At 66.0% G+C, this 23,308-nt stretch overlaps 5 protein-coding genes across 6 annotated transcripts in view; 1 reads left to right on the plus strand and 4 right to left on the minus strand.

The window, feature by feature from the left end:
* KRTCAP2 (keratinocyte associated protein 2) overlaps positions 1 to 15,533 on the minus strand; it is a 45,613-nt gene extending 30,080 nt beyond the window's left edge. The window contains exon 1 of the mRNA XM_051773314.1: positions 15,530 to 15,533. The gene's annotated coding sequence lies outside the window, so the exon portion shown is untranslated. The remainder of the gene's footprint in view (positions 1 to 15,529) is intronic.
* MTX1 (metaxin 1) lies at positions 52 to 3,599 on the plus strand. Its single transcript, XM_051773303.1, has 8 exons — positions 52 to 169; positions 278 to 347; positions 1,613 to 1,692; positions 1,813 to 1,905; positions 2,207 to 2,389; positions 2,554 to 2,630; positions 2,960 to 3,114; positions 3,192 to 3,599. The coding sequence occupies exons 1-8, from the start codon at positions 89 to 91 to the stop codon at positions 3,419 to 3,421; spliced, it is 969 nt and encodes a 322-aa protein (XP_051629263.1). The 5' UTR covers positions 52 to 88; the 3' UTR covers positions 3,422 to 3,599.
* Positions 5,212 to 10,278, minus strand: LOC127463609 (lysosomal acid glucosylceramidase-like). Of its 2 annotated transcripts, XM_051773294.1 has the most exons (12): positions 10,207 to 10,278; positions 9,071 to 9,156; positions 8,036 to 8,150; positions 7,729 to 7,920; positions 7,499 to 7,645; positions 7,263 to 7,396; positions 6,555 to 6,727; positions 6,218 to 6,455; positions 5,854 to 6,078; positions 5,607 to 5,770; positions 5,400 to 5,525; positions 5,212 to 5,320 (listed from the first exon to the last, which is right to left on the minus strand). In XM_051773294.1, exons 3-12 carry the CDS (start codon positions 8,100 to 8,102, stop codon positions 5,212 to 5,214), a joined length of 1,575 nt encoding a protein of 524 aa, XP_051629254.1. In that variant the 5' UTR covers positions 8,103 to 8,150; positions 9,071 to 9,156; positions 10,207 to 10,278. The 2 variants fall into 2 exon arrangements, with proteins under 2 accessions (XP_051629254.1, XP_051629255.1); XM_051773295.1 differs by lacking the exons at positions 9,071 to 9,156; positions 10,207 to 10,278 and adding an exon at positions 8,345 to 8,421.
* LOC127463558 (lysosomal acid glucosylceramidase-like) lies at positions 12,219 to 16,312 on the minus strand. The gene is made up of 11 exons (XM_051773132.1): positions 16,006 to 16,312; positions 15,561 to 15,683; positions 15,171 to 15,362; positions 14,941 to 15,087; positions 14,670 to 14,803; positions 14,153 to 14,325; positions 13,813 to 14,047; positions 12,883 to 13,107; positions 12,646 to 12,809; positions 12,442 to 12,567; positions 12,219 to 12,364 (listed from the first exon to the last, which is right to left on the minus strand). The coding sequence occupies exons 1-11, from the start codon at positions 16,310 to 16,312 to the stop codon at positions 12,259 to 12,261; spliced, it is 1,932 nt and encodes a 643-aa protein (XP_051629092.1). The 3' UTR covers positions 12,219 to 12,258.
* Positions 16,313 to 19,737: 3,425 nt separating this feature from the next.
* LOC127463610 (lysosomal acid glucosylceramidase-like) lies at positions 19,738 to 22,703 on the minus strand. The gene is made up of 10 exons (XM_051773296.1): positions 22,494 to 22,703; positions 21,992 to 22,183; positions 21,771 to 21,917; positions 21,537 to 21,670; positions 21,285 to 21,457; positions 20,946 to 21,183; positions 20,581 to 20,805; positions 20,305 to 20,468; positions 20,022 to 20,147; positions 19,738 to 19,938 (listed from the first exon to the last, which is right to left on the minus strand). The coding sequence occupies exons 1-10, from the start codon at positions 22,558 to 22,560 to the stop codon at positions 19,836 to 19,838; spliced, it is 1,569 nt and encodes a 522-aa protein (XP_051629256.1). The 5' UTR covers positions 22,561 to 22,703; the 3' UTR covers positions 19,738 to 19,835.
* Between the last annotated feature and the right edge of the window lie 605 nt (positions 22,704 to 23,308).

Raw genomic sequence — 23,308 nt, forward strand, 5'->3', positions numbered from 1 at the left:
GGAGCTCCCGGTGCGGTGCCCCCCGTGCGGTGCCGCCCCGCGGCGGGGGCGGTGCGGGGCCGCCCGTCCGGTTCCGGGTCGGCGGAAGATGGCGGCGCCCATGGAGCTGTTCTGCTGGGCCGGGGGCTGGGGGCTGCCCTCGGTGGACCCCGACTGCCTGGCCGTGCTGGTGAGCGGCGGGGCCGGGGCGGCGGGGCCGGGGCCGGGCCGGGCCGGGGGTCCCGCGGGCTGAGCCCCCGCTGCCGCCGCTCCCTCCCTGCCTCCCTCCCTCCCGCAGACCTACGCGCGGTTCACGGGGGCGCCGCTGAAGGTGCACCGGGTCACCCACCCCTGGAGGAGCCCCTCCGGTAAGGGCCCCGCGGGGGATACCGGCACCGGAACCGCCGGGACCGCCCGGCGCCGGCACGGCCGGGGACCCCCCGCCCCATTGCCCCCCCTGCTCCGCCCCGCTGCAGCCTCCCGCAGATCACACACCCTCCTCATCCCATCACACCCTCCTATCCCACCGCATCCCTCTTGTCCTGTGGATCCCACACCCCACTGGGCCCCCCCCTTACCCCATGGCACCCCCCCATCGAGTCAAACACCCCCTGTCCTATGCCCCCCCTACCCTGCACCCTCCCACCCCATTGCACCCCACTGTGCCCCATCACCCTCCCCCATCCCATAACACCCCCTGTCCCATCACCCTCCCACCCTATTTCACCCGCTGCCCCATCACACCCTCCCACCCCATTGCGTCCCTCATGTCCAGTGCCCCCCCTGCACCCTCCTGCCACGTTGCACCCTCTCATCTCATTGCACCCCCTTGTCCTATGACCACCACAGCACTCCCCTGTACCCCATCACACCCCCTGTCCCATTGCACCTCCCTTGTCCTATTGCACCCTTGTACCCCATTGCACCCCCTTGTCCTGTCCCCCCCTGCATCACTGCACTCCCCTGTACCCCATCACACCCCTCTCATCCCATCACAACCCCATTGCACACCCTCATCCCACTGCGACCTGTGTCCCCTTGGATGCCCCCTCACCCCATCACAAACCCCCCTCATCTCACCCCCTTTTCCTGTGGCCCCCCCTGCACCCTCCAACTCCACTGCACCCCTCTGTACCCCAGCACAGCCCCCTCATCCCATCACACCCCTGTCCCATCACACCTCCGCTGTCCTGTTGCACCCTCACACCCCATTGTACCCCCTTATCCTATCGCACCCCCTGTCCCTTTGGACACCCCTTTCACTCCATTGCAGCCCCTCACCCCATCACACCCCCCTTTTCCTGTGCCCCCCTGCCCCCTTGCACCCCATTGCCCACGCTGTCCCATTGCACCTCTTTGTTCTCCCTTTTCCCATTACACCCCCCTGCCTGTCACCCACACCCACATCCCAGTGCATCCCCCTCATCCTCATTTTCCATCACACATGGTTTCCACCCCTCACCTGCACCCCTGTGCCCCCCACCCCCCCTTACACACACTTCTCCCTCTGCCTCCCACCCCTCACCTGGGCGTGGGGGCCCTTCCCCTTGTCCCAGCTTTCCCCCCAACCCCTTGCCCGCCCGGGGTGCCCCCCAGGCACGGCACCTGCAGCCCCCACTCCCCCTGCCCACAGGGCACCTGCCCGCGCTGAGGACGCAGGACGAGGGCACCATCTCCAAAACGCAGCAGATCATAACTCATCTCAGGAAACAGGTACGGGGGGTGTGGAGCACCCCCTGCCCCGGGCTGGGGGGCACCAGAGCCCCTCAAGGAGGAGGGGGCTCTGTCGTGTCTCCCGCTGGCAGGATTCAGCACGCGGTGTTTTCTCTGCAGAAGTACAACGCCGACTACGACCTGTCGGCCACGCAGAACGCAGACACGCTGGCCTTCGTGTCCCTGCTGGAGGAGAAGCTGCTACCGGTGCTGGTGAGGCTCGGGGGGGAGCCGTGGGGAAGGGGGGCTCACCAAGGATGGGGTCTGCTCCCTGGAGACGTGCCAGTGGGCTCAGGTGTGTGCCCACCCGCCTGCCGATCCGGAGAGCGCTGCCGGCAGCAACGTCCCGGTGGGGGTGGGTTGTGCAGCCAGGGCTGGGGTCTGCCCTGCACCACGATGCTCCCGCAGCCCCTCATGGTCTCTGGGGTGGCTGTGCTGGGCAGGGGCTCTGGTGTGCCAGCCCCCCTGGCTGCAGCCCCGCCGTGGCCGGGCCGCGGTTTGTTCTCCACCACAGATCCACACGTTCTGGGTGGACGCGAAGAACTACGTGGAGCACACGCGGAAATGGTACGCGGAGACCATCCCCTTCCCCCTCAACTTCTTCCTGCCCAACTCCATGCACAAGCGGCACCTGGAGCGGCTGCAGCTCCTGTGGGGGGACGACTACATGGAGGATGAGGAGAAGCTGGAGAAGCAGGTGAGGGATATGAGGTCTGGGCACAGCAGGTCCTGGGTGGTGCCCAGGGGATCCATGTGAAGCCAAAATCCAAATTATGGTCTGAGATTCTGCCCTCCGGCTCCCTTGAGCAGTGCCTGGGTGGGTGACAACCCTCTGTCCTCCTCCTCCTCCTCCTCCTGCAGCTCTACCGGGAAGCCCGGGAGTGCCTGACCCTCCTCTCCCAGCGCCTCGGCTCCCAGAAGTTTTTCTTCGGAGACTCGTGAGTGGCCAAAGAAGGAGCAGGGGAAGGGGCCTGCCCACACCTTGGTGGGGCTGAGCCTCCCCTGGTCTGCAGGGGAGTCATAGCCCCTGTGCATTGCTTTGTGGGTGGGACAGGGCTGTTCCAGGCAGCAGGGAGTGAGGAATTCAGGCTGTGGGAGTGGTCTGGGATGGGATCATCCTGCTCCTCATCCTCACCTTGGGCTGGAGGAAGTGCCCTTCCAAGGAGAGGAAGCCGTGTGCCATCCCCCAGGGCGCTGGGAGGTGGCCAGTGTGTCCGAGTGGCTTTGGGTGGGGACAGTGGCCCAGCCCTGGCTCTCTGTGCCCCAGGCCGGCCTCCCTCGACGCCTTCGTCTTCAGCCGCCTGGCGCCGCTCCTGAAGGCGAAGCTGCCCAACGGGAAACTGCAGCAGCACCTGAAGTCCCTGCAGAACCTGTGCAACTACTGCACCTCCATCCTCAGCCTCTACTTCCCCTGGGATGGAGGTGAGGGCCATCCCCCACCTCACCCTGCAGGCTCAGGGTGACCTTTCCCCCCTCTCATCCCTGCTCTGTCCCCCCAGCTGATCCCTTGGCCGGTGCCCCACGGGCTGCGGGCACAGACAGCAGCGAGGGAGAGGAGGACCCCCACAAACGGCGCAACCAGCTGCTGTCGGTGCTGGTGGGGCTGGTGGCCATGCTGGGCTACGCCTTCCTGAGCGGCATCGTGTCCATCCAGCGCGGCGGCGTGGGGCCGGCCGGCCGGCAGCCCATCGCCGTGAGGGAGGAGGAAGAGGAGGAGGAGGAGGAGTGAGGATGAGCTGTGTGACTGTCTCACCCCCCCAGCCCCCTGGAACTGACTCTTTTTACACCGGGAGCCTGGCAGCATCATTCCCCGTGGGTGCTCCGCTCGTTGTCCCGCCAGGAACCATGGCCCTCACTGCGGGAGTGTCCCTGCCACGCCAATAAACCTCCCTCTTGTCCTCTCGGCACGCTCAGGGTCCTTCCCAGTTTCCCCAGTTGCCCAGGATGGAGTGCTGCAGCGGGCACCAGCATGTCCTGCCCCCAGCTCTGCCCTTGGCCCCAGGCCCAGGTCTCACTGGGGACTGGGCACAGGGGGAACCTAAAAGCATCTGTGGTGTCTCAGCTGCATCCCCTGTCCCTTCTCCTGCAGCTGTGGGGCTGAGCCCGCATCGTTGCAATGTGGAATCCCTCTGGGCAGATTCCGTGGGGCTCGTCCCCCGCCCTCCACGCTGCTGCCAGCCCGGCTGCCCCGAGAGCAGCACAGCTGGGGACGTGAAACCAGTGCCAAGCGCGGCCGGGGCTGCTCGTCAGGACACGTCCCCAGGGCCGGGAGCACTCCCTGCTGCCGGCGGGACACCCGGAGCCCAGCTCCAGCAGCCGGGATCCCTCCGGCGCTGACATGTGTTTGCATTCCTCCACGCCTGCCAGCGCCGGGAGCTCCCGCGGCTGGCACGGCCGGGAGCGCGTCCCGCGGGCAGCGTGGGCTGCCCGCCGCGGGCTCGCGGGCTGTGAGCGGGGTCGGGGGGCGCCCACTCGGGCTCCCTGTGCCCCCCGTGGTCCCCTGGGCCACCCGGCGTGGGGCTGGCCCCCGGCGCTGGCCGCGCTGCCGCCGTTCCCCGCCGGCCACTGCGGGTTTACGAGAGCACAGATGGAAACAGCGGCGCCGGGCCAGCCCGGCACACAGCCCTCGCTTGTTTGGCCGCCGGCTGCCGCCGCCACCGGCATCCCGGCCCTGCTGCTGCGGTGGCTGGATGTCCCCGGGCTGAGCTCCTGGACACGCGCCCCACGTGCCCCCCACCCAGCCCCGATGGCCGGGGGGCCCCTGCGCCGTGCGGGAGCGGAGCTGCGGTGCTGGGCAGCTGCGGAGCCTCCCCCGTACTGGCCCAGTTCAAGGGGCCCCACTGGGAGGGTGATGACTCAGTGCAGCCCCCCCAGTCCGAGCCCGCTCCCCCATAACGTCACTCAGGAAGTATGTGCCCCAAGCTCCCGGTTCCCATTAGCTGGAGGGGCTGATGGCTGCTCCGGCAGCAGAAACCACAGCCGCCTGCTCTGGCCGGGGAGAAACCGGAGCTGCCGACGCCAGGGCTTTGCACTAAATCCCGACTGCGGGTCCTGGCTGCTCCTGGTTTGCAGTCCCTGCCAGCTTCGGGGCCTGCCCTGCCCTGGGGATGCTGCAGACAGGAGGAAGATGCCACCCCTTGGGGTGAAAGTCCCCTGCATCCTGGAGCACCAACCCCGTAGGATGCCCTCGGGAGAAGGGCAGGACAGGCAGGGCAGGACCCCGTGGGGCTCAGGAGGTGCCATCAGCCCCAAACCTGCCCCCTCCATCCCTGGCACAGCTCGCCCGCTGAGCTGGCACCAAGGGGGGTGGGGGTGCAGGCAAGGCTTTAGAAAACCTGTTTATTTTATGAAAACATCTAGAAAAGCGCAGGCGTCGCAGCCCCTGGATCAAACAGGTCCCCTGGGGCACAGGGGGCTGCAGGGGCTCTGCTGCAGCCCCAGCCCCATGGGGGTCCCGTCCCCAAGCCCCCCCCAGCACCGTGCTCCCAGTGCTGGCACTTTGCTCCTCCAGCAGCTGCACTAGGCTGGCTGCTTCCACAGGAACGTCTGGATGGAGTCACTGGGAGCCGTGGCCTCGATGAAGCCGATCCGGGGGTCAGAGATCCCGAAGGACACATCCGTGGGGGAGCTGAGGGGAATGAGAGAGGGGATGGAGCTCGGTGGGAGCAGTGGGGCCGTGCAGCAGGGCGCAGGGCTGAGCCACTCACCGGTTCAGGACCACCAGGACGACGGTGCCGTCGGGGCGCAGGAAAGCCGAGTGCTCCAGGTCACACCGGTGGCACTTCTTGGAGACAGCCAGTCCCACGCGCTGCGAGCCCTCGGGGATGAACTTGCTGTGGGGACAAGCAGGGTCTGAGCATGGTGCCAGGAATGGCACTGGAGCCGGTGCCAGGAGCCAGCAGCCCCTGACCCACCTGAAGTGCCCCAGGTGGTAGAACATGGGCTGCTTGTAGAAGATGTCCTTGCTGCTGTCCACGATGATGGGGCTGTCCACGTAGTTCTTGCTCCAGTTGGGGCCCCCCTCCATGTCCAGGGCCAGGTTCCAGTCAGTCCAGCCTGTCACGTAGTTGTTGAGGTTCTGTGGGGCAGGGGATGGAGCTGAGTCCCGGTGCTGAGCCACAGGGGGTGGCTGGTGCATCCCTGGCCCCTGCCCAGCCCTACCGTGAGGATGCTGTGGCTGTACTTGCTCCCACGGTCCCAGCCACCCAGCACCACCCTGGGCTCCCAAAAGTAGGAGCCCGTGGAGGCCTCTGTGGAGAGGAGGAAATAGTCCGGGAAGAGGTGATGGGTGATGGAGAGAGTCAGGTCGATGGGCGCCAGGAAGTCCAGGTACCAGTGGATGCCAATGCCACTGATGTAGCTGGCGGCCACGGGGTCTTTGAGAACCTGGCAGGAGAAAGGGGTCACCAGTGCCCAGGGCTGGAATAGCTGCCGTGGGACTGGGAGAACTGCTGTGGGGCTGGGAGTGCTGCCGTGGGGGCAGAAGACCCACTGTGGGGTTGGGGAAGCTGCCGTGAGGACTCACCACCTGGGCCCAGTAGGGCAGCATCACCCTCTGGTCGTCCAGGATGATGAGCTGGACGTGGCGGTGGGAGCTGTTGGCCAGCGCCGGGCCCAGGTCCTGGGCGATGAAGTCCCGCTGGTGCTCGGGGGAGAAGCCCAGGCACTGGAAGGGGTAGAAAACAATCTCCCCGGCCGTGGGCTCGTTCCCTGCCGTCACTGCCCAGAAGGTCAGGTTGTGCTTGGCATATTCATCCAGGAACCTGGTGTGGGGCAGACGGTGAACGGCCCCATCACACCTGTGCCAGCCCCAGCCCCGGCACAGCATCCCGGGCACCCACCGCGCTCCCGTGGCCCCTCACCTGATGAAGTACTTGGCCCAGGCCTTGTGGTACTTGTCCCCAGGGTTGCCCTTCAGTGTCCCCCTCCCCGTCATCGCGCCGTTCGTCTTCATCCAGACGGGGGAGGTCCAGGGGCTGGCGTAGAGTGACAGTGGCCGCTTGGCCACCGCCTGGGCCGCCCGGAGGATGGGGATCTGGGGAGAGGTGGGATGGCAGAGAGCTCTCCAGGTCTGCCCCAGCACTGGCAGTGCAGGCAGCAGGAGTCCTCCTCTCCCTCCCCAGAGGCGGGAAGGTGCTCCCCTTCCCTATCCCAACCCATTCCATTCTATTCCATCCCATCTCAGCCAGGGGGCAGGATGAGTCCTCTCCCTCCCCACTGGCAGGAAGGTGTTCCCCTTGCCCATCCATTCCCTTCCCATCCCATTCCTTCCCATTCTGTCCCATCCCATTCTGTCCCATCCTGTCTCCCACCCAGATAGAAGGATGAGGCCTCTCTCTCTCCATCAGTGAGACAGTACCCCCCTTCTCCATCTCTTCCCATCCCATCCTGTCCCATCCCATCCAGATGGAAGAATGAGTCCTTCTCCCTCCCCATCAGCAGGAAGATACTCCCCTTCCAAAGCCCATCCTATCCCAAGCCAATCCCATCCTGTCCCAACTTGATTTTATCCCATCCCATCCCACCCAGGTAGCAGCCCTGGTCCCTCGGGCTGTTCCTGCAGGACCCACCTTCATCCTCGTGTCCTCCTCTGTCAGGTTGAAGTGTCTGAGCTCGAAGTCCCCCTCGGCGTCGGCGTAGGTGTACAGGCGGACGGAGAAGTCGGTGCTGGCCATGGGCACACGCACGAGGTTGTACTCGATGCCTGGGGACAGGGTGGGTGGTGATGGGCACTGCCAGGGTGTATTTGGGGGGCGCAGCACCCCCAGCCCTGTCACCCAGCAGTGCCACCCTGCCCCGGGCTCACCTTCCTCGGAGAAGTAGGAGCGGAGCAGGTGGTTCTGGGCAGCCTGGGACAGGGACTGGATGTTGATGGCAGCTGCATCAGTGATGGAGCCCCCGAAGCCCTTCACCTTCTGGTACCGCTGCGCCGTGTCCAGGGTGAGGTGGAAATCTGGGGGGGACACACAGAGTCACTGCCACCGCGTGGGACGGACTCTGTCCCGGGTGGGCAGCAGGTCCTGGCCGTGGCGGTACCTGGGCTCTCGCCGTTGTGCTGGAACCTCCCCTCGCTCCGCTCCAGCCTCTTGCCGGCCTTGCTGCTCTCGTACTTGACGTAGGAGCCCGGGCCCGGCAGGACCAGGGGGTCCAGCGTGTCGCAGTACGTGGCACTGCAGGCACAGACCAGCGAGCCGTGCCCAAAGTCCTTGGCATCGCAGGGACGGCCGCCTGTGGCACAGGAGAGACCGGGCAGGCTCCGAGGGCTGCGGCAGGAGCCCAGCTCACCCCTCTGACCCACCAGAGACCCCAAACCCACCACCCTGCACAGCCCAGGGACACGTACCTGTGACCTGCAGGGCTGCCTGTGCCAGCAGGAGCCAGCCCAGGACGCTGGCACAGCCTGGCCCCATGGCACCTCTGCTGCAGTGGCTTGGGCGACGTCGATGAACACACCGGGGCTGGGAGCAGGGCAAGGTGTCAGCACCCAGCTCCTCTCACCCTGACCCAGCCCCGCACGGGGACAGAGACCCAGAGCAGGGAGACCCCCAGCATCACCCCCCTGCCGGGGGGCTTTGGGAACCCTCCTTCCAGGGCTGAGCCTCCTCTCCCTGCTCACTGCCCACTCCTTCTCTCCCACCCCTCCAGTGCCCACCAATAGCTCTGGCTCTGGCTCCCAGCCGAGGGTGCAGTTCCCCCAGGTTTGTGCAGACCCCAGGTCTGTGCAGACCCCAGGTCTGTGCAGCCCCTGGGTGTGAGCTGCCCCACCAGCCCGATGTTTCCGGCCACCCACACCAGCTTTACCTGTACCTGCAGATCAGTTCACTCCCACTGTCTCCCTCCCACTCCTTCTCCCTCTTTGCTCCCATAGCTGTGCCATGCTCTGCTGTGCCATGCCACGATGTGTCATGCCATGCCATGCCATGCCATGCCAGCTCATGTGTCCCTGTGCCTCCCAAGCCATGGCCAGAAGCAAACAGGTCCACACCCCCAAATCCACGTGTGTGGCAGCCAAGACTCTCCCAGCCAGAGCACTCTGGGGCTCGAGCCCCCAGCACAGAGGGTCCCACATTCCCCTGCTCCACACAGGTGCTTTCACCCTGCCCTGTCCTTCCCATGCTGCTGGGCAAGGAGCCTCTCAAGGAGGGCATAGGAGATGCCACCTCCGAGCCTCCTGACCCTGGTGCCAGGTTGAGGACATCTCGAGACCCTTGTCAGAGGGAGGCCAGGTGGCTGTTCTGCACGCACTGCCTCCCACTCCCTGCCTGGGAATGATGCACCATGGCCTCAGCACGGTCCTGCTGCCTGGGGCTTCTCCCATCCCCATCCCCTTCCCCATTCCCACCTGCTGACAAAGCCTCCCTGGACCCAGGGGACTCACCTGCTGCCAAACCCCCTCTTGCTGCGTCTCTGGGGCAGCGGCGCCGGGACCTGCGTCCTGGCTGTGCCTGGTGGGAGGTGACGTGTCTGGCGGAGCAGGAAAGGTGAGTTCGGGATGGGACAGCTCATGGGACTGCGTGTTTGAAGAGGAGCCTGGGGATGATTTTGCAACCTGTCTCCAATGAGCTTTCAACACACCACAGCATTTGCAAAGCTCTCCCTGGAACCTGTCCTGGTGGCCAGAGGGAAGCTGGGGGAGAGGGATGCCCACCAGCTCCCCTCAGGTGCCTCCATCACCCCAGACAGGACCTTTGCAGCCACCCCCACCCAGTGCAGTGCTCCCCTTGGGAAGAGCCCCACGGGAGCAGCCTTGTGTCCCCAGGACAACTCGGACAGGGTGCCCACTCAGGGTCCCTGCTCATCCCACTGGACAGTGGTCTGGCTTTGCCCTTGGTCAGTGCCACCACCACGACCCGTGTCCTGCTTGTGGCTGCTCCACCACCTTCCCTCCCATGGCCAGCAGTGCTACTGAGGCCATGGTGGTCACATGCCAGCAGCCAGCCTTGGCAGGGACCCCGAAACCCCACTGCTGACCCCACAGGCGGTGGGCACAGTGGGGGCAGTGCTGAGGGTCCCATTGTCCCTGTGCCCCCCACGCTGGAGCCCCACACCACAGCAGGCTGGGTGGAGCTGGCTGCAGCAGTTTATCATTTGCAAAACAAGTCTGGGCTCCACACCTTCTAATTTGGGATCCTTCCTAATTGCAGGCATCTGGCTAGTAGAAGAAACAGGAGAGGGGCAGAGCCACGGTAGGAGCGGCATCTGTGCTGGGGTCCCCATGGGGAGCTGGTGCAAACGGCCAGGGAGACAACCCCCCACCCAGCCCCTCTGCCAGGGACAGCAGCCCCTCACTGGAGACCACAACCCCCCCATCCCAGAGACCACAGCCCCCCCAGCCCAGGGACCACAGCCCCTCACCCAGGGACCTCACCCCTCTCTCAGGGAGGCAGCCCCTCACCCAGGGTCTGCAGGGACCTCATCTCTCTCTCAGGGAGGCAGCCCCTCACCCAGGGTCTGCAGGGACCTCATCTCTCTCTCAGGGAGGCAGCCCCTCACCCAGGGTCTGCAGCCCCTCACCCGGGAATTGCAGCCCTTCCCTGAGGAACACAGTCCCTCACCCCCAGGGTCCTGCTCTTCCTGCTGCGGCCAGAGAAGGGACCCCCCGGCACACTCTGCGGCCCGTGGGGGTGATGGGGGTGATTCCTGCAGCCTCGCCCCGGATCCTCGCACCCACCGGTGCATCCCCCAGTTTCCCAGTGGGTTTTTCAGCAGGGAGGGAAGGTCCCGGCCCCGCGGCAGCTGCGGTTCCGGATGGGCAGGAGCAGGGAGCCAGCCCGGAGGGGGCAGTGCCGGAGCATTTCCCTGCACAGGCGTCCCCGGGCGCTGCCGAGCACCCGGGGTGGGGGTTCTGTGTGTGCCGCCCCTGCCTCGCAGAGCGCCGATATCCCTTGGGAAGTGTGGTGTCAGGAATAGCGTGGCCAGCAGGACCAGGGCCACAGGGCCCCTGTGCTGGGCACTGGTGAGGTGACACCTCGAATCCTGGGGTCAGTTCTGGCCCCCACATGACAAGAAAGACATTGGGGGGTTGGAGTGTCCAGAGAAGGGAATGGAGCTGGGGAAGGGTCTGGAGCACCAGGAGCAGCTGGGGAGGCTCAGCCTGGAGAAAAGGAGGTTCAGGGGAGACATTCTTGCTCTCTCCAACTCCCTGACAGGAGGGGGAAGCCGAGTGGGGGTCAGGCTCTGCTCCCAGGGGACAAGGGACAGGACAAGATGAAACTGCCTCAAGTTGCAGCAGGGGAGGTTTAGGTTGGACATTAGGGAAAATTTCTTCATGGAAAAGACTGACAAGCCCTGGTAGAGGGTGCCCAGGGCAGTGGTGGAGTCACCATCCCTGGATGGTGGAATTTAACAGACGTGGATGGAGCACTTGGGGACAGGGTTTAGTGGTGGCCTTGGCAGTGCTGGGGGAACGGTTGGACTGGATGATCTTGGAGGCCTTTTCCAACCTCAACAATTCCATGATTCTATTCTGTGATTCCAAGTACAGGCAGCCCAGCCTGGCTGCCGTTGGGACCAGCACTCCCCAGGAACATGGACAAAACCTTGGGATGGCCCGATGTGCTCCGTGAACAGGGCTGGGGCAGAGCCCGGTGCCACCTTCACGCCACACTCCAATAAAACAGCTGTTAAACCTCTGGGTTTTTCGTTTTCCCCAACCTCAGCAGCTCCGAGGCTCTCACACGGGGGCCTTTGCCAAGGAGCACTCTGGCTTTCTCATTCCTGGACTTCAAAGGTGCTGGTAACGTTCCCAAAGGCACAGGGAAATACTGTAACTGGTATTTAGGGAAGGCAAACAGGACGGGGAGGTCACTGCAGGCTGCGGCCGGTGCTGGCCGTGGCCAGAACAGAGGGGACTCTGTCCAGAGGCCACCCCGGCGCTGGGTGGGTGGATGTGGCCAGTGGCATGAGCTCCAGGAGAGGGGGCACCCCTAATTTGCCCATGAGGTTCGGTGGATGGGGGACACTGATATCATTTACTCGACCTTTCCGAGTGTCTGACATTTGGGTTTTAAAAAAAAAAAATCCCCCCCACCCCTTCCAAAGAAAGCGGGCCGGGGAAAAACCAACGGCACATCTGGAAGGAATCAAGGTCTGGCAGCGGCGGAGAGGCTCCAGCTGCAGGGATAAACAAGGAGCCACCCGCGGGCCACGAGGCCGGAGCCCCCGGGGCACCCCTGGCCCGGGGCCGCCTCGCCGAGGAAAACCGAGCGATTTCCGAGCGCGTAGAGGAAACACTGACGGGAACGGCGCATTCCGGAGGCAGCGCGTCATGGCTTTACTTGGCGCCCGAGACACACGCGAAGGTTTCGAGGGAGCCACGTGTGGAAGTGTGGTCCAGGAGAGGCGCACAGGGAGCTTCCAGGGGGATGGGGGATGCTGGGAGGGAGGGGAGGGGCTGGGAAGCAGCAGCCCCGGCCGGGAGCACACGGAGCCCCTCGCACAAGGGCTCAGCCCCTGGTCCCTCCTGCGCCCCCAGCACCGGGTCAGCACCCACTTCCACCACTGAGGGGTGCTGGAAAGGGTGGGAGAAGAGTTAACCCCTGGAGCCCCCCAGCACTGCCCCGGCCATCACTGCTGGCGCCACAGGTAGGTCTGGATGGAGTGAGCCGGAGCCACGGTCTCGATGAACCCCATGGCGGGGTCCCGGATCCCAAATGGCACATCCCAGCCAAACCTGGGGGGTGAGAGAGGCTGAGCAGGTTGGCACAGCCAGGGCAGAGTGTCCCCCCTTGTCCCCCTGCCCAGGCTGACCTGTTGAGGACCACCAGGACGAGGGCACCGTCGGGGCGCAGGACGGCCACGTGCTCCAGCTGGCAGAGGAGGCAGCGGCGGCTGCTGTGGAGCCCCACGCGCCGGGAGCCCTCGGGGATGAACTTGCTGTGGGGAGAGGATCAGGAGAGGGGTCGTGCCCCTGGTCTGGGGCTGGCAGCAGCACCTGAGCTCCCCCCGACCCACCTGAAGTGCCCCAGGTGGTAGAACATGGGCTGCTTGTAGAAGACGTCCTTGCTGCCGTCCACGATGACGGGGCTGTCCACGAAGTTCTTGACCCAGTTGGGCCCCCCCTCCAGATCCAGGACCAGGTTCCAGTCGGTCCAACCGGCCACAAAGTGGTTCAAGACCTGGAAGGGTGGGGAAGGGGCTGAGCAGGGCTGAGCCCCCCCAGTCCCGGGCGGGCAGCGTGGGGGGCTGTACCGTCAGGATGCTGTGGCTGTACTGGTCCCCTCGCTCCCAGCAGCCCAGGGACACGGCGAAGCGGAAGCTGAAGACGCCACTGCAGGCCTCCGTGTAGAGGAGGAAATGGTCAGGGAAGAGCTTGTGGGTGGCCTCCAGGCTGCAGCCAGGCGGGACAATGGGGTCCATGTACCAGTGGACCCCCAGGCCGGCCACGTAACGGGCAGCTGTGGCATTGCCAAGCACCTGGGGGAGCAAAGGAGATGCCTCACACCAGGACCACCCACACCCCGAGGCTGTGGGGATGGACACACGAACCCCATGTGCCAGTGGGGTCTCCTAGGGCCACTTTGTGTCCCCTCCTGTGGACACTGCAGCCCCCTCCCTGCAGCACTGCAACCCCCTGAGCAGCACCCCAGCATGGATCCGGCACCCCAACAGCACCCCAGCATGGCTTTGGCACCCATCTGGGTGCAGTGGGAAGGGTTTGGGGGTGCCCATCACCCCCCACCTGGTTCTGCTCCTGCCTGGTCCTCCCCCCACATCCCCCCAGGGTGGTCCAGCCCTGTGGCTGGCAGCGAGGGAGAGACATGCTGAGCCCTCCCGGAGCTCTCGCCGGGGCAGGGGCATGGATTACTTTCTTTCCTCCTACTTTAAGGTGACTCCCCCAAACAGCTCTGTAGCACTGTGTGGGGAAGCTGAATCAGCCAAGACTCTGCCCAGAGAAGGTGCTGTTGCCGGGATCTGGGATATGGGTGCCACCTCCTGTCCCCACTCCGGCCAGGCACACGCGGAGGCGGCTGCTCCCGAAGGAGCCGGCTCCGGCTCCTGCTCTGGCAGACCCGGTTTGCTCCCGGTCTCCAGGGCTGGGAGAGGCCGCTGGCTCCATTTCCTATGAACCCCGGGGCTGGGGCGGGAGGTGGAAGGGGAGGAAGGGGCTCTGCTCTTCACCACTTTGGCCCAGTGCGGGAGGTGGATGCGCTGGTCGTCGAGGATGAGGAGCCGCGTGCGGTGGGGGCTGCGGGCCAGCGCGGGGCCCAGGTCACGCAGGATGAAGTCCCTCTGCTGCGCGGCCGTGAAGACGATGGTGGGGAACTCGGGGGGCGTCAGGAGCCCCGCCAGCGGCTCGTTCTGCGCCGTCACCGCCCAGAAGGTCACGTTGTGTTTGGCGTATTCATCCAGGAACCTGGGGCAGGGAAGAGGGGGCAGCCTCAGGCTGTGCCTGCCCCCATAACCCACTCCCCAGCCCCTCTCTGCAGTCTGTCCCGTGGTATTGCCCCGGGGATGGTACTTGATGAAGTAGTTGGCCCAGGTCTGGTGGTACTTGTCCCCCGCCTGCCCCTTCAGCGTCCCCTTCCCACGGATGTCCCCGTTACTCCTCATCCAGCCCGGGGCGGTCCAGGGGCTGGCGAACAGCAACAGCGGCCGCTTGCTCATGGCCAAGGCTCTGTGCAGGACAGGGATCTGTGGGAGCGAGCAAAGGGACCGGCTCAGCTCCAGCTGAAGCCCCCCCAAAACCACAGGGCCCAGCACCGGATTATGGGGAGCACTCAAGAGACCCCAGCCAGGACCAGCAGCCAGCGAGCACCACCCCATGGCACAGCGCCCCGGCTCCTCATCCCGCCAGTGCCAGCCAGGATGCGCCGGGACGTGCCCCGGAGGAGGTGCCAGCTCCCACAGGCTGTCCCCACACACCCTGCTACTGTGTGCAGGGCTCGGCAGCACCCGGTCACGGGGGTCCCGGCACACGCAGGAGCTCCAGTGGGAGAGGGGACAAGGAGCCGATGGCAGCGGCTTCAGCCTCCCACCTTCATCTTCACGTCCTCATCCACCAGCCTGAAGTGCTTCAGCTCATAGTCATGGGGGATGTCGTCGTAGCTGTAGGGGCGCACGGAGAAGTCGCTGCAAGCCATGGGCACCCGGATGAGGTTGTACTCGATCCCTGTGGGAAAAGCGGGAAAAGCATCAAGCAGCACCGGAGCAGGCGCCCAGGTGAGGGGTGTCCCTGCAGCGGGGACAGGCACAGCCACCTCCGGTGACCCCACGAGCCGCCGACGCTGCCGTGCCCTCACCGCTCACCGCACGCGGAGAAGTAGGAGCGCAGCAGGTTGTCCTGGGCCGGCCGTGACAGCCGCAGGATGTTCATGGCAGCTGAATCCGAGAGGGACCCGCCGAAGCCCTTCATGCTCTGGTACAGCGTGGTGACGTTGAGGGTCAGCAGCAGCCCTGAGGGGAGAGCCCGGCTCAGCCCGCGGTGCCCGGGGGACCTGCGGTGGCACCGCCGCCCACCTCTCCGAGCCTGGCCGTACCTGGGGTGTGCAGGCTCTGCTGGAATTTCCCCTCGCTCCTCTCCAGCCTCTTGCCGGCCTTGCTGCTCTCGTACTTGACGTAGGAGCCGGGGGCCGGCAGGACCAGGGGGTCCAGCGTGTCGCAGTACGTGGCGTTGCAGACACAGACTATCGAGCCGTGGCCAAAATCCCTGGGGATGCAGGGCCGGGCGCCTGGGGGGCACGGGAGGGGAGGGGGTGGCACGGGAGGAGAGGGGCAGCTGCAGGCTCAGCTCTCCCGCCTGCCCTGGATGATGTGCTGCCCCCATGCCTTGCATCCTGCCACCTCCCCAGCACCCGGGTCCATCCTGTCCCCAGGCTCCTGCCCCTACCCCGGGACATCCCGGTGCCCCGGGACATCCCCATGCTCACCTGCCGCCCGGGGCACCGGCATCAGCAGCAGAAGCAGCAGCAGGAGCAGCCAGCCCAGGATACTGAGAGCCCCCATGGCCCCTCCACGTCCCTTCAGCTCCAGCAGGTCCCAGGGAGCAGCACCTGCGAGCAGGAGAACCCTCAGCCAAGGCAGGGGGATGGAGGGACAGGCTGTGCTCCCCTCCGGATCAGCCCCATCTCCCCAGCCCCTGCTTCTGTTTTCTCTGCCAGAGAGCTCCTGCCCCCAGAACACCTTTGTCTTTCAGGTAGGTGAGGTGGGTCCAGCCCACCCACCTTCACCCCGGCTGCTCCCGACCTGTGCTGCTGCCAGCCCTCCTCCTCCTCAGCGGCTCCAGCCTTTACAGGGAGCTGCTCCCAGACCTCCCTCTGCAGCACACCCTCTCCCTCCCCCACAGCTCCTCCTTGCCCTCCTCCCGGCCCGTACCTGCCCCGGGGCCGGGACCATCGAACGTCTCCTCGCCGTGGGGCTGGGGAACACCGAGCCCCCCGAGCCCCCAGCGCAGTGCCAGGGAGAGACAGCGACACAGCGCCGGCAGCTCTGCCTGAGTGAAGGGCCCCACCAGCACAGGGAGGTGTCGTGGGGGGAACTCTGGGACCCCTCTGCAATCCCCGAAGGAAGAGCCGATTCCTTTGTTTTGTCGGTCACGGTCTGGACGAGCCCCTGGGAGTCTGGCAGAGCCCAGGGAAGGCTTGTCACAGCTGCCTGTCCTGCTGGGAACCTCCAACAGCATCCTAGACCACCCACTTACCCCTGCCCACCACTCCACTGCCCCCACCCTCCCCCAGGAGCTGCCGTGCATTTGTGTCCAGCGTGGGGAGGGCCCAGGACCCCCGGGTGATGCCAGCAAAACGGCCCAGGGTGGCAGAGGGACCCTGCAGGGATGGCCACACAGGAGCTGGGGCCACTGCCATTCCCTGCCAAAGGCTTTGGAATTGCTCTGCCCTCCTCAGCGGGCCCTGGGGAAGGTGGCAGCAGTGGCAGCAGTGGCAGCAGTGGCAGCAGTGGCAGCAAGTGGGTGATGCCCCAGCTCCCATGCAAGCAGGGCTGCACTCTGGCCCCTGGCCATGGCAGTTGGACCCACAGACAGGGACTGGGTTCCCTAACACCAGCCATGCCAGGAGCAGAGCCCAGCTGTGGTGACCAGCTGCTCCAGGAGCACTCCTTGCTCCTCTGAGAGGGACCCTCCAGCCCAGGACAGGGTTGAACTGGGCCAGCTCAGCTGGGCCCACAGATCCCACCTGGTCTGGGTCCCATCACCCAGGCTGTGCCTGATCCCATGAACATGTGCCCATCACTGCAGGGACGACCTCAGTATCTCCCCACAGGGGTGGCCCAGGGGACAGAGAGTGGCCACATCCCAACCACAGCTCCCTGGCACAGCTCCAGTGGCCTGGAGTGTCAATCCCCAGGTCAGAGCTCCCCTCCACAGGGTTAAACTGCTCCGTTAGCTCTCCCTGCCCGGGTGGAGCAGCACTTCATGACTAATTTGCTCCTTTCCTGGCATATCAGATGCAGCTCTGGGGCAAGTCAATTCATCAGAGTTCCTCCTGCCCCCAGCACTGCACTGCCATGGGCCCTGCCATGATCCCACACCTCCGCTGGGAGCTGAGCCACGGGACACCAGCCCCTGCTGCCACCAGAGCTGGGGCAGACAGGGCCAGGAAGCCCCTGGTTCCATCTCACAGGGCAAACAGCTGCCCTGGAAGGGAGCTCCTGGCCCAGTCCTACTGTGCTGCGTATCTCCCACCCCCAAGTGTGATTAAGTTGTCACGCGACTGCTACGCCCAGGCTAATGAGCCCCAGTTTTAGGGAGGGGTTAATAGGTCCTGTGGCCATCAGCCACCTCCCAGCCCACTTCCAGCCACCTGGGATGCCCCACTCACCCTTTTCCGTCCTGAGGTCCTGCTGAGGGGCCAGAGCCCCCCAGCTGGCTCAGGTCCCTGCAGCTCCTGGAAGCAAAAACACTGCGGAGGCTGCTGGAGCTCATCCTTATCAACATCTGGCTGATAAGAGCGTCCTGCCAAGCAGGAAAAGTGAGACCCAGGGGATGGGCAACGCCTCGCACCGCGGAGCCGCTGGCACGGGACGTGCTGGGCAGCCCCACCAAACCCCCAAAATCCGCTTCTTGTGGCCACTCCCCGCGCACGGGGGGCTGGTGGGGGTCGCAGGGGCCTCGCTGGCATCGTGTGGCCACCCTTTGCAGCGCACAGGTGGGTTCGTTCCGTGCCGGGGCCGAGGATGTGGGCTCAGAGGAGCTGGTGGAGGAGTCGGGGGGTGAATTTTGGTCCCTTAGTCAGGAGGGTGTGGATGGGGACCCTGGGGACACTGAGCTGGGCTGAGTCACCTTTATGGGCATCACGACTCCGTAAACACCGAGGCCAAAGAGCCTCAGTGTGGCATCACAGCAGTTCCTTCCCCACAGCTTGTTCCCCGCAGGGGGACCCCGGCCTGGAACACGGAGGGACACGGAGAGACTTTAGGGTGGTCACTGGTGCCAGGCCAGTTCCTGGGGGGCCCCAGCAGCCCCCAGCCACTGTGAGCCCCAAACGAGGCAAGGCTTTGCACAGGAATTAATGAGTCAAGCCCAGCCAAGCCCAGGACTCGCCCCCGCTCCGTTTATCCCAGAGCTGCTCTGTCCTTCAGAGCCGAGCACAGGGACAAGGGCACGCAGACCAGGGTGATTCAGCATCTGGCCACCAGCTGTTAGGACCAGGGCAAGTAAGAAAGAAGGTGAAGGAGCAACCCTGCACCAGGAGCTGGGTGCTGGGAGCGGGATGCTGGGAATGGGATGCTGGGAGCAGGACGCTGGGAGTGGGGCTCGCTCTAGTTATGATCCTGGAGAAATATTTCCCTCTTGTGGACAAACACGAACAGCCTCGGGGCAGGAGCAGGGTGCTCTCCCTAGGACTCCTCCTGGAGTTGCAGGGTCCCAGGGCTCCCCCCTGGAGCAGTGTCGCTGTGGCACCACGGTGCAGGATGTCCCAGGGTGACTCTGTAACGCACAGACCCCACCTGGGCCGTGCCCAGCCCACGCAGCATCGGGGCTGTCAGCCCTGACAGCACCCCCGGGCACATCCCACCCCCGCAGATCAGCCCAAGGGCCCGGCCCCCCTCCTCGCCCTGCAATTGTGACCTCCCTGCCCTAATCCCCTGCTCCCACGCCCTGCCAGCTCCCTCCCTCCTTCCTGGGTGGACCCACTCTCAGCGCCCACTCCTGGCCCTGGGCCCACTTGCTCAAGCTGCCCCAGCTCCGTGGTGGTTGCTGAGCCCCTGGTGCACCCCCACTCTCCTCTCCACAGCGGGGACCCCTCTGCCCAGTCCCCACAGGGGCACAGCTCATGCTCCAGGCAGGGTTGCTGCAGCCTGGCCAGCATCCCTGTCCTGGCAAAGACCCAGGAGCAGCTGGCAACGCCAGAGCCAGCTGGGACCCTGAGCCCTCCACGCTGCGATGCCTCTGGAACTGGCTCTGCCTCCAGCCCTGACCCTGGGAGCACCCTGGGCTGGGAAAAATGTGATTCACACACCCCCTGGCCCGGCATTGGGTTGTGAGTGGCTCCAGCTTGGCAGTAAAAGCATGGAAAGCTGAACCTTGACTGCAACCCCTGCCCAGACCTTCCATCAGAGGAGTGTCCAGGTGTTTTGTTCCTGCTTCTGCTCCTGCTCCAGCACCCAGAGCACCTGTGTGCCAGGTGAATCCTGAGCCACTTGCCAGGTCCTAAAACCTGTCCCCAAAGGCACTGGAAGAGCACCCAGGCTCTGCCCAGCCCCTGCCAGGCAGTACATGCTTGGAACTGGGAGGAGACTGGGAGCACCCCCTGGCACAGTGAGCTCCACAGGGAGCTGTGGGGGGCAGAGGGGGAGCAGGGAGAGGGGCTGCCCCATGGGGTTCCGAGTGTTCCATGCTGCTCTCCGTCCTCCTGCGGGCTCCATGCCCGGGTGGCACCCAGCCACAGTGCCCAGGAGCAGGGGAGGGACCCGGACGTTTCTCTCCCAGCCACGGACACCGAGGCAGCTTCACCGTTTAATGCCAGAACAGCAGAACACAGCGCTCACAGCCTGTGGGGTCTCCACCCTGAGGGGCACGGTGCCCCCGGCCCTCCTGCCACACGCGCGGCGTCCCCGGCCCGGCTCGCTCCGGGCGCTCGGCTCCGAGGAATCGCTCCCCCCGCGCGCCCCGGCCCGAGCCCGCGGGCAGCTGGGGCCGCACGTCCAGCCCGGCCGCGTCCGGCACGTCCACGGGCGCCCCTTCCCCGTCACTGCCGCTGCCACACGTAGGTCTGGATGGAGTTGGCCGGAGCCACGGCGGAGATGAGGCCGACGGTGTCGGCCAGCCCGAAGGAGATGTCCTGGGGGGAGCTGTGGAGGGGAGAGCGGGGGGGTCAGAGGTGCAGCACCCACTGGTGCAGGGCCCACAGCAGGGGCTGGGCCGTGTCACTCACCGGTTCAGCACCACCACCACCACGGCGCCGTCGGGGCGCAGGAAAGCCGTGTGCTCCAGCGCTGTCTTCTTGGACTCTTTGGAGGCAACAAGCCCCACGCGCTGGGAGCCCTCAGGAATGAACTTACTGCACAGACGGAAGCGAGAAGCAACCTCAGGGAGGGAGTCAGCTCCCAGGAGAGCTCCTCTCCCACCAAACCTGCCCCGCTCTCCTCCTGACAAGCTGCTGCGATGATGGAGCTGAAGACCAGGCAGGTGGATGCACGTCAGGGGCCCCGACCCACCTGAAGTGCCCCATGTGGTAGAACATGGGCTGTTTGTAGAAGATGCCTTCGCTGCTGTCCACAATGATGGGGCTGTCCACATAGTTCTTGACCCAGTTGGGGCCCCCCTCCAGGTCCAGAGCCAGGTTCCAGTCGGTCCAGCCAGTCACAAAGTGGTTCATGTTCTGCAACAGGACAGCCCAGACATGTGCCCAAGGAGCAGGGTGCCGAGGGGAGAGGGGGCACGCTGGCAGCCCTTCCCAGGGCCCATCACATGCAGTGATGCAGGGGCCTCACCGTCAGGATGCTGTGGCTGTACTGGTTGCCCCGGTCCCAGCAGCCGAGGATCACATCCCGCTCCCAGAAATGGGCTCCGATGGACGCCTCCGTGGCCAGGATGAAGTAGTCAGGGAAGAGCTCGTGAGTGGGCAACACTGTGTCCTGTATGGGACCGATGAAGTCCAGGTACCAGTGGATGCCGATGCCATGGACATAACGAGCTGCCTCTTCATCCTCCAGCACCTGGCGGGGAGGAGAGTTGGTCCTGTGGGGCAGAGCCAGCGCCCCAACCCTTGCACAGCGGGACGGAGCGGCCGAGCCCCCCGTGGGCATGGGGGGCTCTGCCCCAGCTCTCTGTGCCAGCCATCCCTGCCCACGCTCACCACTCTGGCCCAGTGCGGCAGGTGGAGCCGGTTGTCGTCCAGGATGATGAGCTGGACGTGGCGGTGGGAGCTGTTGGCCAGCGCCGGGCCCAGGTCGCGGGCGATGAAGTCCCGCTGCTGCTCGGCCGTGAAGCCCAGGCACTGGAAGGGGTAGTTGTTGATCAGCCCGGCAGTGGGCTCGTTCTCTGCTGTCACCGCCCAGAAGGTCAGGTTGTGCTTGGCGTATTCATCCAGGAACCTGGTGTGGAGGGCAGGGGTGAGCCATGGGGGGTCCTCAGTGCCACCACTGAGGGTCCCCCGGGGTATCACCCCTGTCCCCTCACCCTGGGCGCTCCTCACCGTACGAAGTAGTTGGCCCAGGTCTTGTGGTACTTGCCCCCCGCCTGCCCCTTCAGCGTCCCCTTCCCTATGTAGGACTCGCTGGTCTTCATCCAGGTGGGGGAGGTCCAGGGGCTGGCGTAGAGCGACAGCGGCCGCTTGCTCATGGCCATGGCTCGGTGCAGGACAGGGATCTGCGGGAGGGGTGGAGGGACTGGCTCAGCTGAGCCCCCTGAGGTCCCCCATCCCACCCTGCTCCCTCCCACTGCTCGCCTTCAGCTTGGTGTCCTCATCCCGCAGGCTGAAGTGCTTCAGCTCATAGTCATAGGGAACGTCGTCGTAGGTGTAGGCGTGGAGGGAGAAGTCGCAGCTGGCCATGGGGAGCCGGACGAGGTTGTACTCCAGCCCTGCCAGGCACAGGGGTGGCAGTGGGACATGAGGTCTCCAAAACCTGCCGGCATCCAGGGTCCCTGTCGCCATCCTACCTGTCTCCCTGCGTGTTCTCACCTTCCTCAGAGAAGTACGAGCGCAGCAGGTGATCCTGCGCCTTTTCCGGCAGGGATAGGATGTTGATGGCGGCCGCGTCGGTGACGGAGCCACCAAAACCCTTCACCCTCTGGAACCGCTGCGTCGTGTCCAGGGTAAGGACAACGTCTGCAGGGAGGGGAGCCCAGTGTGACAGAGGGTCACGGCGGGGGCCACCCCATCCCTGCCACCTGCGGCGGTACCTGGGGCGCAGAGTCTGCGCCGGAACCTCCCCTTGCTCTGCTCCAGCCTCTTGCCGGCCTTGCTGCTCTCATACTTGACATAGGAGCCGGGGGGTGGCAGGACCAGGGGGTCCAGCGTGTCGCAGTATGTGGTGTTGCAGACGCAGACCATGGCATCGCGGCCAAAGTACTTGGGGCTGCAGGGCCGGGCGCCTGGGGGGCACGGGAGGGTGATGGGGGCAGCCTCGGGGATGTGTCTCTGCCAGCTCTCCCACCTGCCCCAGGGTGATACCGCTGCCCCCGTGCTCCACATCCCGGCACCTCCTGGCCACCGAGCTCCACGCTGCCTCTGGGTGCCCAGACACTCCTGGGCATCCCCGGACGCCAGACAGCCGCGGGAATTCCCTCTCCTTGCCCCCCTACTCCGGTCCACCGGGCACCCCCAGTCCACCGGGCATCCCCAGCCCTCCCGGGTACCCCTGTCTCCTCCACCCACCGGGCACTCCCGGTCCCCCCCGCTCACCTGCGGCCCGGTGCGCGGCCAGCAGCACCATCACCAGGCGCCAGCACAGGGCACCGGCAGCCCGCATGGCCCCGCCGCTCCCGCTGCGCTCGGAGCCCGCCCCGCAGCACCGGGCCCGCCGCCGGCCTCGCCTTTAAGGGCGCCCGGGACGCCCGGGACGCCCGTCCCGCCCACACCCGGGGCGCCGCTGCAGGAGCGGCACCGGCTCTGGGCGGGCCCGGCCCCCCGCCCTTCCCGGCGCCGGTACCGGCGGAGCGGGGGGGGAACCGCAGGGACGCGGGGCCGCTCAGCCCCCCCGGGACCCGAGGGTGGTCCCAGTCCCGGACCCGGTGCCGCTCCCCGTGCCCCGCGCTGCCTCCCCCCGCCCCGACGGCACCGGGAAAATCGGGAAAACGGGAAACCGGCGCCCCGTGACCGGTCAGCTGATCGCCCGCCCCGCCCCGTCCCGCCCGCCCCGTGACACCGGCCCCACGGCCCCGTGGGCGGCGGCGACCACCTTTTATTCGGTCTCTAGCGAGGGGCAGCGGCCGCGGGACCGGCCCCGCAGCGCGGCCCGGGCGCAGCCGGGCGGGGACGGGGGGAACGGGGGGAACGGGCACGGCCAGCGCGGGGCACCGGCGGCGGCACCGGGAACGGCACCGGACGGGGCGGGGCGGCTGGAGAGGGGACAGGCATGGCAGTCCCAGGCTACGGGCACGGCTGGCACAGGGGACCGGGGACCAGGCCAGCACAAGGGACAGGTGAGGGGACAGGCAAGGTCATCCTGGGGTACAGGCACGGCTGGCACAGGGAACTGGGGAAGAAGCCAGCACGGC

This window comes from Manacus candei, unplaced genomic scaffold (assembly GCF_025592945.1).
Source record: "Manacus candei isolate 608988 ecotype Guabito, Panama unplaced genomic scaffold, ASM2559294v1 h1tg000166l, whole genome shotgun sequence".
Classification (NCBI taxonomy): domain Eukaryota; kingdom Metazoa; phylum Chordata; class Aves; order Passeriformes; family Pipridae; genus Manacus; species Manacus candei.